The sequence below is a fragment of the Carassius auratus genome, chromosome 47, assembly GCF_003368295.1.
Source record: "Carassius auratus strain Wakin chromosome 47, ASM336829v1, whole genome shotgun sequence".
Taxonomy (NCBI): Eukaryota; Metazoa; Chordata; class Actinopteri; order Cypriniformes; family Cyprinidae; genus Carassius; species Carassius auratus.
The window spans coordinates 13364087-13382381 of record NC_039289.1 but is presented as its reverse complement, the minus strand read 5'-3'; the positions used below and the strand labels follow the sequence as shown (position 1 = coordinate 13382381).

Sequence of the window (18295 nt, the reverse complement as noted above, 5' to 3'; positions counted from 1 at the left end):
TGACAGACAAATCCACAATCCACCACCTTATGACAACAAGCAATTTAAATAGATAAGAATTCAATTGGCGTGCCAACTCCTGTCGTGATCATATGCTAATACTGCCAGTCTATCAGTAAGATTTGCAGTCTTCATTTATTTATTCCTGCAGTCTGTTTCTTTCTGCTGTTTCTTCCACCGTCAAACAAGGACACAAAGGTCTGGCATACTGGAATAGGCACTAAAGATGCTTTTCAGCATTGAGACTCCACATTCAACCCAAGGCTGAAACCTGTTCTAAGCAAAATCTTTGCCTTAAAACCGTTTTTGAAAACCAATCTTCAAAACGACAGTTTCTGATGTCTTCAGAGAGTCACACCTACAGAGAAAGCAAACCTACGTGTGCCACATGAGAGGCTTCCCGAACTCCACACAAGCGGCAGGCGGTTTCAGATAGGAAGGGGCTTGTTATATAAAGTGACATGCGTGTAGTGACAGAGGAAGTCGACTCAAACTGCGCTGTGATATCGTTTAGAGTCACGCTGGATGAAGGTGACACATTCGGTACCACTGAGAAACGCAATTGGGAGACGTAGAGCAGGCAGAAAGGTGAGATCTTCACATTTTCTCTCTTATGCGCAAAAGGACAAAGCAATTTGGCTTATAAATAACGTTTTCTTCCCCCTTAAGAGACTTTTTTAGTTTTGGTGTCAGTAGGTAATTCAACTTGAGTTAGCCTGTAGGCAGCCACACAAAAACACAACGAGCTCTTTGAACGCATTCTCGAAGACTGAATCATTTTCTTTGCACTCAACTGCCCACTGCAGTGAGAGGAACTGCCCTTTGAAAGAATGTGTTTTTCAATTGTTTTAACAGCATTTCAACAGCACTGGACAGTTATGTGATGTGACAAGAGAGTTACAGGCCACTGTACTAACAAAAATATTTCGCAAAATGTGAGTGGGATGACATCTGTAAGTTACGGTTTCAACTTCATATATAAGAACGCGACGTTGTATCTCACAACTGTGCCATTCTTTCTCATAAATTTCAGAATTGTGACTTGTGCATAAAGATATCGGAGTTGCAACTTTGCTTCTCGTAATAGCAACTTTATATCGTAATTTTACGTTATATTTCAGGGAGGCGCTTCAGGAGCCTCCGGACAAGGACCAGCAGACTCAAGAACAGTTTTTCCCCAAATCTCTCTCCTTACTGAATTCTGCCCTCTGACATCCCCCCCCCCACCACACACAAACACACACCACTACACACTCCTCACCCCTCCTCATCACTTCATCCAAAATACTGAATAATGCATTTTCACACTGGCATATTTTTCTATGCACTTTTTTATTTTATATTTTATGCCCATTGCACTAGTGTAAATGGTGTTCATATGTTCATAGTTTCTGCTAATAGTGTAAATACACTTATTACATAATCCATCTGTATAGTATGTTCATAGTACACCTATCTCTATATCATGCTGATAGTATTAAAAAGCTGTAAATTGTGTCCATAGTACTGCCTTATCTGTACATTTATTGTACATTTGTAAAATATAGTCACTGTATATCCTGTATTTACTGCTTATTGCACTTCAGTCAGGACCACTTCCATCAAGTATAATTATGACAATTATAATTGCATACAGTTAGTGTTGGCAGTATGGTTATGTTCTGGGCAACTTTCCACACGCCTGTCCATGCAGCCATGCTTTGACAGAGTGGGAAAAGCAGCAAGACAAACCCCCCTGGGGTACAGGACATAACCCTTACAAAACATTGGTGGAGTTGGGGTTGGAGGAGGGAGTTGGTTGCAAGCAGCAATGCGGTGGAAGAGACACCAAAGAATGGGAATTTAAATAGACCGCAGGTGATAGGTGTCAAGACTGGATTGGTACACGTCAGGAACAGCTGACTGTCAGCTGAATCAAGCGTGACTAACGTGGCCTGACTGAACTAACGCGATGCTCAATTTCTGGTTAGATGCTAACTGCTTTCCGTTGCATTGTAATCTACATGTACAATGATAATAAAGTTGAAACTAATATAATGTAAATGGTCTGATCTGAACAAAAGAGTGACAACATTGCATTTTTCTAAAGTTTGTCTTACTCTATGAGACACGCGTATATATATATATATATATATATATATATATATATATATATATATATATATATATATATATATATATATATATATATGATTGTGTGCTTCCAAGCGTTTACACATGTATCCAGTAGTACAGTATACACTACATGCACACTCTCAATGTAAATGGAGAGAGCATGCCACATCGCTACAAATCTGAGGCACGTCCACTGACCTAAATTTACATGGGGAGGCCACAGATGGCATAAATAAAACAGCCCCCTGCATTAAGCATGGGTCAACACTCCTGCATACACAGTATCTTAAACTCAGCACTGCACGCATTTTGACTGAAACTGCATTTTCTTTTCCAAAAAGCACCTGCTTTGTTGTGGTGCAACAGTACACTGTCAAATTCCAAGTCTGCAGTATTTTCCATATGGAAACCATATGTTGTTTAAATTAAAGGTATACACATTTTATATTAGTTATAATTAAATTATTAAATATAGTATACTTTGCAGTGTTACATAGAATTTCATGATGTAATGATGTGAGGGATGCTAGTTATTCAATCGCTAATATTTCTCAATTGATAGCTCCGCCCACAAACATATTTTGATTGACAGACTTTATATCTTGCAAATGGTAATGATTCTCATAAGTGCTACTTAGGGCCCTATTCTAATGATCTCAACGCAAAGTGTAAAGCGCACGGCGCAGGTGCACTCAGGTCGCATCCAAATCCACTTTTGCTATTTTAACAACAGAAAAACGGTTGGTGCGCACGGACGCATGGTCTAAACATGTTGTCCCTATTCTCTTAATGAGTAAAGGGTATTTTTTTGCGTGTAACGTGCAATAAACCAATCAGAGTCACATCTTTCATTCCCTTTAAGAGCCAGTTGCGCTCGTGCCATGACGGATTTGTTATTTACACAACGGAATTTGGCAAGCGCAAAGACAACGTGTCTCCGAGATGAAACAGAGCTGTTCGTGTGCGAGCAAATAGATAGCCTAATTCTGAAACATGCGATTACTATCCATTATGACATGTAGGCATTTTTACATATTATATATATATATATATATATATATATATATATATATATATATATATATATATGTATAAAGGCAAAGGCATTTGCTAACTAAACAACGTGGCGCTGGATGGGAAAATGCAAACGGCACCGGACTGAAGTCAGTAAACACACTTGCTCTGCATCTTGCATTGCATTGCGCTGGGTGTATGATAGGGCCCTTAATCTTTCAACGTGACTTCATATCTCGCAATTGTGACTGTTTCTTGTATTTTCAAGTTTACATATTTTAATAGGCTTTATATCTCTTAGTTGACAAATTAATGGCACAGACATGTCATTGCAAATGTCATTAAAAGTTTATTTTGGTTAAAACAGCTCAAACATGCATTTTATTCTGGGACTAGGCTTAAGCCTTGACTGTGAAACCAGGGGTACATTTTGACACTGTTTTTCAAAATTGTGTCTTAGTTTCTAATAATTGTGACTTTGAATCTCACATTTTGACTATATCTTACAACTGCAACTATTTTTCTGATATCTGTAACTGATATCTTTTTGATTGAAAAAATGTGCATAAAGAATAAGACCAGCATTGGGTATCTCCACTCAAAAACAGATTTTGCCTTCAACTTTACTTGAAAAGTCGCACCTGGTCAGGATACAGACGTCTGTGGGTCTGTTTACACAAGTTAATTCAGACTTGACAACAATAGGAGGTCTAGCAACCTCTTTGTCCCTTTGTTGTTTCCACACCTGCTCTGCATGTGAAGTTTACGTGACTCATCAGCATAGGTGGCCTACATGCTGACCACGGATACAAGCGGATATGAGCCGACTTTTCAATTTGCATATCACTCAATGGCTCTCCTTAAATCAGCAACCAAAGTGGAAATTGGTGTAGGTTAATCCCTGTGCATTTATAATTACCGATGTTCCAGTCAAAAAGCAAATGTAGGCTGGGATTATTCAAATGAATGCATAAAAGAGACATAATGAGATTTACTGCAACATCCCGCACCTGCTAGGGATATGATTGGCGATTATGTTCGGAATCAGTATGCAAGGAAACAAACGCTAGCCAGGCTTTTTTTGAAAGTATATCTGGCAAAGGGAAATGAGAGGCTGTGACTAAACAAATGTGTTACGATTGGCTACCTGATGACTGTTTTGGTTTTGAAACACATGCTAGCTAGCTCAAATGTCAGCTTGGTTTACTTACTATGCATATAAAGGCTTCAGACAGATGAGACATCTTCTTTACTGCCACTGAGGTATTTCGACAATAATGGATTTTGCTGATACAAATGGTTAAGCTGGGGGGAAAACTGATGAATTGTTTGATTTGTTTTATTATTATTATTATTATTATTATTATTATTATTATTATAAACTAACCTAATTAATACAATTATTATTATTATTATTATTATTATTATTATTATTATTATTATTAATAATAATAATAATAATAATAATAATAATAATAATAACTGATTTTAAAACAGCATTATTATTATTATTATTATTATTATTATTATTATTATTATTATTATTAATAATAATAATAATAATAATAACAACAACTGATTTTAAAAACAGCCAATAATAATAATAATAATAATAATAATAATAATAATAATAATAATAATAATAATAATAATAATAATAATATCCTTAAGCCAATGATGATAATAGAACTATAAAAAAATACATAAATTCATGTATTTATAATAATTTATGATGATGATGATCATATTAATAACAACAATAAACAATGTTAAATATAATAAATAAATAAATATTTTTTTTTTTAATAAGAACTTTATAATCAACAACGTCAGCAGCAGCAATCAAAGCATTTTCTCTTTCAACCAGTTCAGACATGTACGAAGATATGAAAAGAAGCAGACATTTGACTGTACATTAACTTTCCCTGTGGCAAAGCAAAGGGGACCTGTAATTCATACACCTACACAGCCATAAAACAACTACAAGCTCTAAAAGAATGAACAAGCCCAGGGTAATTTCATCCACTCCAGCCTTGAGAGTTGCCGAAGTGGTGCATTTCATGGCACGTCAATCCCTTCAGACTACAGTAAAACACTGGACTTTCTGAAAACGCTGAAAGCACAGGCAGCCGCTGAAAGCCAGTAGCACCATTCCCCTGTACATTTGAGACAGGAGTAGCTCAGACACAAACGCATTACAGTCTTGCATCTAACAGCATTATAAGTGTTGCTTGCCGTGTCGAAGGTGTCGAGATTGCAATGTGGCTGAAAAAGATCAGGGATCCCACTCTTTTTGACCAATAAACTTGCATTACTAAACCACAACTTTTTCTGTTCCAGCTAATGATTGAATTAAAAATATATTGTTTTCACGAAAATCTTCTATAATTACAATATAAATATTAGTAGTAACTAATGTTTTTAAACATAACTACTTAAAACATGGTAAATTGTAGTCCCATAATATTTGCGAAATGACATGTTTGCATAACCTTTTCTCTAATGTTCACAATATATATATTTTTAAATATTACAAAGAACACTCAGAAATAACGTTTTCATCAGTCTCACACGTCATCAGTGTAATCCCACACAAAACTCCATCACTCTGTGCGCTGGGGTCCCGCGTTCACAGCGGCTGATGAAAAACACCCCCAAGGCCTCCTTGAGCTAAAGACTCTGAGTTTCTGACCCCTTTAGTTGCCGGGTTTCCCTGCGATATCACTGGGTGCCTCTCTCATCAGCTAAGAACAGGAAAGTGAGACAATTTGTATGGGCTCCCCCAAAACTGGACAATAGAAGATTGCAAAAAGGTTGCCTTGTCTGATGAGGCTTGATTTCTGCTGCAATATTTGGAGAATTTGGTGTAAACGGCATGAAAGCATGGATCCGTCCTGCCTTTCAGGCTTGTGCTTGTGGTATAATGGTCACCACAGTTTCCAGATTTCAATCCCATAGAGCACCAATGGGATTTGCAGCAAATGCATGATGCTATCATGTCAATATGAGAAGAAGTGACCAGTGAGTGTTTTTACTAGTATTGGTTGTACTGATTCAGGAAAATGAATTAATTGTGTTGTGCTACAGCACAATTTGTCAGAAAAGCAGTTACTGGAAAAGCTACGTGTAATGAGAATAACAAAAGAGCACGACAGCCCCTTGTCGCACACAAACAGAACCAAAACACAAAATAAAGTCCGGGCCTGGTCTTCTCTTGTCTTGCACTGTTTTCACTCCTCCTTTTATCCTTCTGGAGCTCCTCCGTGGAACTCGAGACTGGTGACCAGCCTCGCTCCATTACTTTATAGCTTATAGGAGCTTTCTTCAAGTGCTGTACTTTCAGGCAGATACTTGTAAAGTCAGCTTCTGATTTCAACATTTCTCGCGAGTGAGGAAGCTAATGGAGGCAATGTGCGGCTAATGAATTTGGGTCACACTCCAGCGGAGACACTCTCTAAGGTCCTCTCTTTTACAGAGTCAAATAGGCCTACCGAGTTCTGCTTTCAAAAACGGAAATAAACGGGAACATGCAGAGGCGTCACATCCATCTATTCAAAGAACTCTATGATGGTAAGAAAACAATTCAGATTCATTCCAATTTCATGCAATACTTGCAAACCTTCAGTAAATATCAAACGTTCATCAATTTCCCTACATTCTACCCCCTTGGTGCTGCTGCATGGAGGACCTCATATGAAAAAGGCAGATTGACAAGCATGAACGGTCTCTCTTCTAGTGCAATGGCAGAGAGTCTTGCACCTCCACAGCAGACCCTTAAGAAAAGACTCTGCAACATAAACGGTTCACACGGGTGATAGCAGCAAGCTTTTAGTTATTTTAGGTAATGGAAAGAGTAAGGGAAAGTGTGAGAATGCATTACCGTATACTCAACGAAAAGTGACAGACACAGAGCCCTAAGGGACGCCCAATAAAACTTAGCTGCTCAGCTTCACCGCTTGCCTGAAGACACCAACGCACAAACAAGACAGATTGTTTACATATCATATGTTCCTCATGCAAGCAGGGGTATCAATGCATTTTATGAAATGCAGAGAAAAGGTTTTAACAGCCAGTTTTTGACACAAAAGACACATTTCAAGGCCCTTTTCAGGATAACTATGTATTCATGAAATGTTTTTGGTGTTGTTGCTGTTATTGTTGTTTTTGGAAATTCATTAAAATTTTCAGTCCAGTTTAATATCCACAACATATCAAATGCTGGAAACGACAATGGTTGTATAAGTATATATATATATATATATATATATATATATATATATATATATATATATATATATATATATATATATATATATATTTATTTATTTATTAAAATTACTGACTTTGTATCTCTTTAAGAAACATTTCATTATAGAATTTAAGCACACACATACACACACGAACAGATATTTTTTTTAGCATCATATGTAATAATGCACATTAAAAATATTGTTTTAAATTGATACTTGTCCTTATGAATTTTTATTTAGTTTTGTTCATACACTACATAAATAATTTTATCTCAAGCTCTTCACTGACATTTTCTCCACCTGCACAAACTTATGACAAAGCAAAATTAAGGAAAACATGTTTTTTTTATGTGATAATTAAAAATACCCAAATTGTGTGTGTGTGTGTGTGTGTGTGTATATTTAAAAAAATAAAATAAAAATAAAAAAAATAATGTGACCTGTGAACATGAAAGGAAACACACACACACACACACACGTTTGTTTTTGTGAAAAGTGGGGACATCCCATAGGTGTAATGTGTTTTATACTGTAGAAACTGTATATTATGGCCCTACACTAACCCTACACCTAACCCTAACCCTCACAGGAAACTTTGTGCATTTTTACTTTCTCAAAAAAAAAAAAAAAAAAAAAAAAAAAAAAAACTCATTCTGTATGGTTTATAAGATTTAAAAAAAGAATGGGGACATGGGTTATGTTCTCATAAGTCACCCTCTCCTTGTAATACCTGTGTCATACCCATGTCATTATACAGAGTTGAGTCCTGATATGTCACAAAAACAAGAGCACACACACACACACACACACAAACACACACACAAAAACACAAACAAACAAACAAATGGGGCATCATAAAACTGTTTGAAATTGGAAAATGAATGAATGATTTAATTGCTTAATTGACATAATTGTCTGAAATGGAAGAAAACTAACTAACTAACCAACCAGCCAACCATGGGGCATAAAAGTGTCAGAAGTTGAAGAATATCACATGACAAACAAACAAACCAGCCAACATGACATAAAAGTGTCTGAAGCTGAAGAAAATAAATGATTACTTACGTAGGACTTATAGTAACTGAAGTTGAAGTAAACAAATGAACATAAATAAATTCTAGGACTTAAGTGTCTGAAGAATATAACAAGAACAAAGACAAATAAATGTCTAAATATAAAAATAGTATAAAATGTCACAGTAGATGTTGAAACATGAGTATCAAATCCAAACCCAGACAGGGTGGTCCTTAAAAGCAAGAATACACGTGTTTTAAGGCAACACACTTTGTAAACAACTGAACTTTTGGCTCATTGCAACTATGATTCAAATGACACTCAATATCTAAATGACTCCAATTATCAACCACAGTTAAGTGTCTCTGTAGCACTATTTGAAAGCCGCTATAATCTGACAAAAGAGACACTGTTGCATGCCATGCACACTACATTTTTATACATGCAAAGGCAAATGTTCCATTTCAGACAACTCTGCTCAAAACACAAACTTGTGCTATGACAACCTCAAGCACAGCTGACACTCATTTACATTGTATGCATTTAGCAGACGCTTTTTCAGACTATACATTTTTCTTTATTAGTAAGTGTGTTCACTGGGAATTGAACCCACAACATTTTGCGCTGCTATTGCAATGCTCTACCACTGGGTGAGTGTTCACAGCATATTCATTGCATTTTGTCTCTGGTGGGAGCTACATAACATCCTAAAGTTTTTGTTCTTGCTACAAAAGTAGGCACAGATGGGATTTCTTTTACTTGAGTAATCATACTGCACCCAGACTGATTCATTCTGCTCACCCTAACATGGAAAGCACAACCTCAGCAATGGTACAACAATGAATATGTGTTTTTGACACCTTGGTATCCAGTTTATCAGAATGAGTATGATTACGTTCTAGTTTCTATTTCTGGATGGCATTCAATTCAGTTATATATAGTCATTATTCATTATAGTCCAGTTATGGTTTTCGAACTAAAATTTGCAATAAAGCAAAACTATTATGCTTAAAACTGACACAAAATAAGACTTATCCCTTTTGAACAAACAACTTGAACAGAAATCAAGATTAAAATGAAGGATCTTAGAATTTAAGTGAATGGGGGCAATTTTTGGAGGATTTAAATATGAAAAAAAGTTTCCATAATCACATGTCGAGATATTCCAACAAAAACTAAAATTATTAAAAGTTTTCATAAGTTGTAAAATTAAATACAACTAAATTGGATGCAATGAAAAGGCTTAGTTAACATTTTCTAATTGTTATATACTGTTCACATATTGTGGCTATAATGGTGATTTTTTTTTTTTCCCAAATTTGGTTCCTTCAAATTCGATGCCAACAAGTATTTCTAGAAGTTTTAGGTACACATTATATGTGGTGTGTGTGTATCTACATGCAAACAGCCGCCGTCTACACTGAATACTAATCAGCTTTCAAAATGTGGGTGCGTTGCAACATCCAAGTGCAATCCCCGTCTAACAGATGTATGTCATGCTAAAGATTTTATATATTTATATATTTAACTTTTAATATCCATCACAGACCGCCCGTTTTATTGGGTTTTGTAAAACTTCGCACCTGTCCAAGAGAGCATCTATAAATATCCCTACTGTTTGGTTAGCCTGCAGAGAGATAAGATAATTTACCATTTAGAGCCTGGGACACACTGACAGGATCCCTGGCCGCCACATGATTAATGGCGTGGTCAAATATAGCCAGCCTGTTAGTCTCATGTAAAAGCATCTGGGCACACAGTTTAATGGAGAACACAAGTGTAGAAAGAGAAAGCAAAAGGGTTCATAAACAGTGATGGTACATCAGGCAGAACACAGCTGTAGTCTGACCAGCAGGTCATGTTTTAAGGGTAAATCGGTGCGCTGTTCGGATTCAAGCGCGCTCCAGGTCTGACTGAAGCTCGAGGGCTGTTCTACAACACCAGAGGATGAGAAGGTAGGGAGATCTATAAAAAAACATCAATCTTGTCTTCCCACAGCTTCTGAGATGAACATTTTTTTGTTTTTGCGTGAAAAGTAGCTACCCCCACCCACATTACCCAAGGCACTGTGTATATATATATTATTGACCCTTTCAGCAGTGACCTCCTGTGGCCTACCCTCCTTGTGGAGAGTGTTGATGGTTGTCTTCTGGACAACTGTCAAGTCAGTAGTCTTTCCCATAATTGTGGTTGCATGTTCTAAACTAGCCCAGGAGGTACCCAGTATTTATAATCAAAATTAATCAAACTAATAAAGTTTCAAATTGAATTTTTAATTTTCCTAAGCTTTAAGTCGTAACCATCAGAATAATAATAATAATAATAATATTAATAATAATAAAAAATGAATAAATGTGAATGTAATATATAAACATACATGCATATGTTTATTTATTATGTATTATTATGTATAAAACATTTTTCTTAAATATGTACATGCATGTATAAAGTATATATATATATATATAAAAAAGTACTAAATATTTTTAATATGTAAGTGTTGTTTTAAATTTTTTGTAAAATTTTCAGAAGCCTTGTAGGCTAAAGTTAGTCATAAAATACAAATAGCCCAAAAATGTTTTAGTAATAACAATAAAATTAATTTAAAAAAAAATTATGTTCAGTTGCTACTCTGTTCCACTGTAATAGATACTCCCTCTTTGTGTATTTGAGCCTCACAGAGACCTGTCCTGTCATTCTTAAGATTAAGGCCGGCCGGCAAACAATCTTAAGTGCCTTATTTTCACTCCTGCCATGAACACAGTGCCTGCAATGCCACATAGCTGAGTGAAGTCATTATCTTCAATTAGCCAAATTCTGAAAAGCTTGCTTCGCTTTGTACTTGTGATTCTCGTTCGTCAAAGATGGCGCCACTTTCCCGTGCATGTAAACACAGGCTGCATCCAAAAACGTAGGCTGGTGACTTGCTGCCGTATCAGGCAATGACTTTGCAGACAATGTTTTTGCACGGAGGCCCCTCATGAAACTGATTTTGGACAGTATTCTGAGGCAGAGTAATGGTTTAATGATCTACAGCAAAATATAGAGAGCTTTGGTGATAACTAAGTGGATAATTCATTACTGCAATATTAATTTATCGCTAGAAATAATGTAAAAAGTGGAAAACGTTGATCAAAAACATACATTTACACACAAACTGACCAACGATCTTTATTTTTTGGCTAAACTGTCACAGAATGGAACGCACGGGATTGTGGGATATCAAAGGAAGCAACGGATACATCTATGCTGCCTTCAAAAATCGGCCAGATGAAAGCATGCGTCCTCCGAAGGCAATATTTTTAAATTTTCGGATGCAACCACACACTTCACAGCGGCTCGTCTCTGTCAGAGCGGAAGAGCTTTATTTGTATTCGGTGTGACTCTCGCCAGGTAAGTAATGACAAGCAGCAAAGGCCAGCTCCTCTCAGCTGGGATGGCCGGCTGACGTCAGGCTTTCACACGCCTGTAGGCTCTTGCGCAGATGTGGCCGCTTCTTCCCTCTAATGAGCTGCTGTTTGCCTCTCAGGATTGTACATCATCTCCGGTGTCCTCCAGCCGGGTTCAGGTAATAGTCACGGGAATCTGTGGCTATATCTCTTTCCTCCGTAACCCGGGCAGACTCCGGCGCATGATTTACCGCTTTTATTTGCATTTTGAAAAGCTGCATCCTTACATGGGGTTAAGCATAATAAGTTGTGAAAACAAGGATCAGGAAAAAATGCGTTGAAATGGTTAATTGTTGGGGCGACAAGGTGAATTTGATTTGGCTCTAGAGAGCAGAAATGTACGGAGCACCTAAAGGGACATGGTGGTGGGAAGAAAGCTTGTTCAGAGCTTTTGCGTTTCTTCACAAAACTTTTAAGTTTGGACACACACTTCCTATTTACTATACAGCTTTCAGTTCAAACAGTTCTGTGCGTTCCCAGTGGAGTAGTTCATAGATTTTTCCAAGATATCACATGTCCAGTACGTCTGCAAAATGTATGTTAAAGATAGCTTAATCTGGAAAGCATCTGCTGTGTACAAACTTCTGATAGATATCTTTAAAGTGTCAGTTTTACATACAATCTAAACCATAAACATCGTAGAGGCATCGTCTAAATCTCTATTTGTCATCTGTTAGGAAATGTTCTAGAGACATATTGGAGGTGAGCAAAGGTTTTAAAAAAATACATCTTGCAGATGCCATCTAGATGTCTCCATGATGTAAGTGTACACATATTACTTTTAACAGACAATCGGATCATGTTACGTTTTTTCTGCCCGATTGAAACCCATTATAAAGAAAAACCTAAATGTTGCTGAATGAAGACAGTGGTTTAAAAAAAAAAAAACTTGTTGTAATACAGATTATTTAAAATGTATAATATGCACAGGCAAGCAGATGAATCCAGAATATGAATGTGTTGAACACTTAACTGCAGGTTAAGTGATTTCCTCCCATACAAATTATAAAGTAACGGAATGGATGAATAATAATAATAATAATAATAATAATAATAATAATAAAATATAAAAGAAATAGCAGAAAAGCAGAATAGCCCAAAAATGAATGGAACGTGCAGTTTCACATTATAATGGTTTTCTACTAAGGAAAAAATGCTATATATGTGTAAATGTGTAATATAGCTAATTGTTTTTGTATTCTGGGCTCTGCTCGTCTGTAAAACACACACACACACACTGTGAACACACACCCGGAGCAGTGGGCAGCCATTTATGCTGCGGCGCCCGGGGAGCAGTTGGGGGTTCAGTGCCTTGCTCAAGGGCACCTTAGTTGTGATACTGCCGGCCCAAGATTCGAACCCACAACCCTAGGAGTCAAACTCTCTAACCACTAGGCCACGACTTTATTTTTATTTTTTTATTGGTCTTATAAAGTATTCTAATTTGTTGAGATTGAATTGGTGGGTTTTTGTTAAATGTGGGGCAAAATCATCACAATTATAATAACCAAAGACTTGATGTGCATTTAATTTATTTAATACATGTTTCACAATTTGAGTTGAATTGCTGAAATTAATGAACTTTTCCCTGACATTTTATTGAGATGCACCTGTATATTAGACAGCAACAGCAAATGGTATTTTGAAAATCATATTTCCCATATTACAAAAACTGCATTCTTCCATCTTAGAAACATTGCCAAGCTGCAAAACATGTTATCTGTTTCTGATGCAGAAAAGCTAGTTCATGCATTCATGACATCTAGACTGGACTATTGTAATGCACTTCTAGGTGGTTGTCCTGCTTCTTCAATAAACAAGCTACAGGTAGACCAAAATGCAGCAGCTAGAGTCCTTACCAGGTCAAGAAAATATGATCATATTACCCCAATTTTACAGTCTCTGCACCGGCTAACTATCAATATCCGTATCAGTGACAAAATATTACTTACGTATAACTTAGCTCCTGCGTACCTAACTAGCCTTCTACCACGCTACAACCCATCACGCTCCCCAAGGTCACAAAACGCTGGACTTTTGGTAGTTCCTAGGATAGCAAAGTCCACTAAAGGACTTTCTCTATGTTTAAATCTAGATTAAAAACACATCTCTTTCGCCAAGCATTCAAATAATGCATATCATAATTCGGGACTGCAGTTATATCTGATCAAATGTGCATTATTATTCTTTAGCTTGGGTTAAATTAATTTATAATAATTCATTTAACTTGGTTGGAACAGCCTAAACTAATTATGTCTCCATTTTTTTCTCTGTTTTGCCACAGGATTTACATCATGTGGTAATTGAGATTTAGACAAGCTTCAGTCTGGATCCAGAACACCTGAGAAGAGATGATGTTACCCCCTTAGAGGACCTCAGATGATGCTAACCCTGAATCAACAAACAGAACTACCAAATATTGCTGCAAGTGTGATTGCATATATAGCAAATATAGTATTAGTAAACAATTAAAGAATAAAAAAAAAATTCTCTGGATAGAATGCATGGAACTTCCGGAAGCTAAATGTCATGTTCCATAGCAAGTTTATCAAGGCATAAATCAGCATCCCGTGTGTTAGAAAAATAATTAAAAGGCCATAACGAATAAGAATGTTTTGGTGTCGGCAGCCATCATGGTACAATATCTGGCATTGGTACATGCTGAAATCTGCACACACTTTTATTTAGGTAATTGATTTTCAGTTCCGGCACAGAGGAGAAAAAAGTTGAACCATTCGTCTCGTATGCAGATAATGAGCAAATGTCCTTATGCTAATGAATTGTCTTTTAAAAGATTGTTGTGGGACATTGATTCTGATCCTTAACTGTGCTATTAATACCTATTTGCCCTTCCGTTTCTCGAGATGGCAACCCTCTCCCTGTGATGTAATATAATTTTTCATTTCTTCAGGAATGGATGAAAAATTTATGATCTCAGTGGTACAAAAGCCGGAGTCTAGATTGCCTGCAGCTTGCAAAACAGGTATTACAAAATAGAGCCATTACGGCAACATCAGGCTGCAAATGAATTTGAAATTGAGTGGAAAGCCATGCATGTGGAGGGTTAGACTTAGCAGCCTTAAAGGGAATTATAGCAAGTAAAATATTCACGCCCTAAAAGAGGGCAAAAGTAAATGAAAGAAGGGGTGACACTTGGGCCAATACACTTTCAATTGCCTAGACTAAAAATATGCAAATCAGGGTTTCAAAAAGAAAAATAGTGCCTACAAGTAGAAGATCTACATTCATTTTTTATTTTTTATAGTGTAAGATTCAGTCCCCAACAGAAAGCGATACCACTTTGCTTTGGGATTTTAGTTTTTCTCATATATTGTGTGTGTGTGTGTGTGTGTACATATATATTTAAAAAGAAACTTAAAAACTTGTAATGAAAATGGGAAATGCTGCCTCGGCAACAAACATTAAAATAAAACTAAATTAAACTTAAATCTAATTCTAAAAATGGGAAAGCTGCAACTTTTATTTTAAAAATTCCTATTTTCAGTTTTTCACAGACAAATAAGAGGTTTTGTGTTTAGAACTAGATGAGTGCAAATAAAAAAAAAAAACGACAGAACTTAAGTTTGCTCTAGTAAATCTCGGTTATCAAATAAAATCAACAAGCGCAAATGACATGTAAGTACTTGAAACTGAGAAACCGATGCACGTCGTAAAAGGTACTAAAACAAGCATTACCTTTTCTGCAGATTGTGCCGTCCCAAAGAAAATGGGAATGAAGGCGAGCCACACAATGCAGGTGGTGTACATAGTGAAGCCGATGGGTTTGGCTTCGTTGAAGTTCTCCGGGACGCCTCGTGTTTTGATGGCGTAAATCGTACATGTTACCATCAGCAAGATGCTGTAACCTAGAGAGCAAATGATTTGTAGATCCGTAATGTCACACTTGAGAACCCCTTGGGCCTTATCAGGGTTTATGGTCTTCTGTTCGTCGTAATCGATTATGGTGTTCGGAGGATCCACTCCGAACCATATGAGGACCCCTAAGAGCTGGACGGAGATGAGGCTGGACGTGATGGCTAACTGAGACGTCGGGCTGATCAGTTTAGGTGGACTAACCGACTTCTTCCCTTCCTCGAAGATGCGGTAAATTCGATTTGTCTTAGTGAGGAGCGCCGCATAGCTAATACACATTCCCAGCCCGAGGAAGATTCGTCTGAAGGAGCAAACGGCAATGTCCGGCATTGCGATCATTACAAACGTGATGATGTAACACAGGAATATCCCCGTCAGCAGAACGTAGCTGAGCTCCCTCCCAGACGCTCGTACGATCGGGGTGTCGTTGTAGCGGATGAACGTGGCCATAACAAAGATGGTGGCGATGATGCCAAGCATAGCCAGGAAGACGGGAATGATGGCCCAGGGCGAATGCCACTCCAGCTTGACAATTGGGATGGGCTGGCAGCCCGTGCGATTGGCATTTGGATGCATGTTGTAAGCGCAGAGCTTGCAGGATGTCTCATCGAACTGGTACTGGTAGCCGTCGCAGGGCTCGCAGTGCCAGCAGCATGGCATCCCTTTCACTATCTTCTTGCGTTGACCCGTCTTACAGGGCAGACTGCAGACCGAGATGGGGATTTCCATTTCACCGTTGGGCCACTGCATCTCATTGAGCTACAAACAAATGGACACACATTAGCTTTTGGTTCAATGACACTGACAATATCTACTATATTGTATAAAATACACCACTTTAATGATGAATTTAATGTTTCTGAATTTAAATTGAATTTGATATTTCTGATAGGAATGGAGTAAATAAAAGAGTCATAATGATAGATCTGTCCTTATAGGATAATGAAGAAAAAAATGATCATTAATAATAAATGATTTAAAGGAAATTCTTATAAAATATATACACCCATGAAAGGGCGTAAACACTTTTAAGTGTGATCATAGGGAAGACAAATAAAAATAAAAAACATAATTTTGAGCTTGCTTATTGCTTTCCATCCACTCCCTTATACCTCCTTTAATATGCACTTTGAATTCCATGTCTTTCATTCAAACATTGCTGATTGCAGCATGATTACCAATGATTTCTTTTAGTCCTTTGTGGAAACAATCACCATGGAAACGGCTGCATTTGAATGAAAACAGGCAATACGAGGGTGGTGAGAGAAATGCGGGAAATGCCACATTTTGGAATGTGTGAATAAATCACATCACATAATAAAAGAGCACTAAACAACACTGCGTTTTATTCTCTTATAACTTTGGATTGTGTGTAGAAGTAAATCAGTATTTGCTTTCAAAAAGAGGCCAGAGTTTAAAAATACACAGAAGGATTAGAGAAACCTGCATTGTGTTTATCTAAAGGAATAGTTTGCACAAAAAATATAAAGTATATGCCTTTTTGAATGGACCGGCCATTTAAGAAAGCACTGTCATCTAAATGATCTTGCTTTCTTAAGGCAATGCAAAATAAATCACTGCTGCAAAGGAGAAGTTTGACCAAAAACAATGTTACCACCCCAAACCTGCACTGATGGCTTCTTCAGAGGACAGCTAGAGACAATTAGTGCCAGGGAAACGTTCTATTACACCTGGCTATTATTGGGTCGTGTTTGCTTTCAGGACTGCAGAGCAATTCAGTATTTCCGTAGCAATGGTGTGAATGCTGGGCTGACACCTGGCGATGCCATAATGAAAAGCCACATCAATCCAGATGACGCACTACAGAGCCCAGCTGATTGGACATGGCCAGCATTCTGCTTCCCAAATAAAAGCAGAAAGACAGCACAGTTAATAAATAAAGTCATGGTCTCTGAGTCTTATTTGAAATTCCTTGCACCATCTTGTATCCTTTTGTGCTGTTGTTTTCTATACAACTCTCTCTTGCAACAATTCAGGCATCCTTTCTCTTTTATCAAATTTAAGAAATGGCTCCATTTTTATCTACAGATATTTGAATTAAAAGACGAGAAGGTATTTACTAAATTGCAAATTGTATTCAGAACAATTCAATTGTATTCAAAGATATTCAGCAGACAAACAAAATGGCTAAGAAAGAAACACACCAAAACAAAAACAAAAACAACACATCAAAACCAAAAAAAAGAGAAATAAAATACATTATAATAATAAAACAACAAAAACAAACAATTAAAAGAACACCAAAACAAATCTGAAAACACCTCAAACACACACACAAAAAAGCAAACAAACAAAAACACCAAAACAAAACACCCAAACAAAACAAAAATTTAAAATAACAAAACAGAAGGCCAAAATGCACACCAAAATTAAAGGCAAAATACTCAAGAACAAAACTAAATCAAAATATAACAAAACTAAAAAACAAAACAACAAAAGAGGGCAAAAAAAAACAACAACAACCCTAAACTACAAACAAAATGAAAACACAAGACAAAATAAACAACAAAAAATAAATATAAAGATAACACATCAAAACTAAAATCCTAAAAAAAGGCA

General features: G+C 36.8%; 1 protein-coding gene across 3 annotated transcripts in view; it reads right to left on the bottom strand.

Annotated features, from left to right (window-relative positions):
• Positions 1-18295, bottom strand: part of LOC113065154 (metabotropic glutamate receptor 7) — a 168673-nt gene that overhangs the window by 16104 nt on the left and 134274 nt on the right. For all 3 annotated transcript variants that reach the window (XM_026236376.1, XM_026236375.1, XM_026236377.1), the window contains one exon: positions 15539-16474. In XM_026236376.1, coding sequence (XP_026092161.1) covers positions 15539-16474 — 936 coding nt within the window. The remainder of the gene's footprint in view (positions 1-15538; positions 16475-18295) is intronic.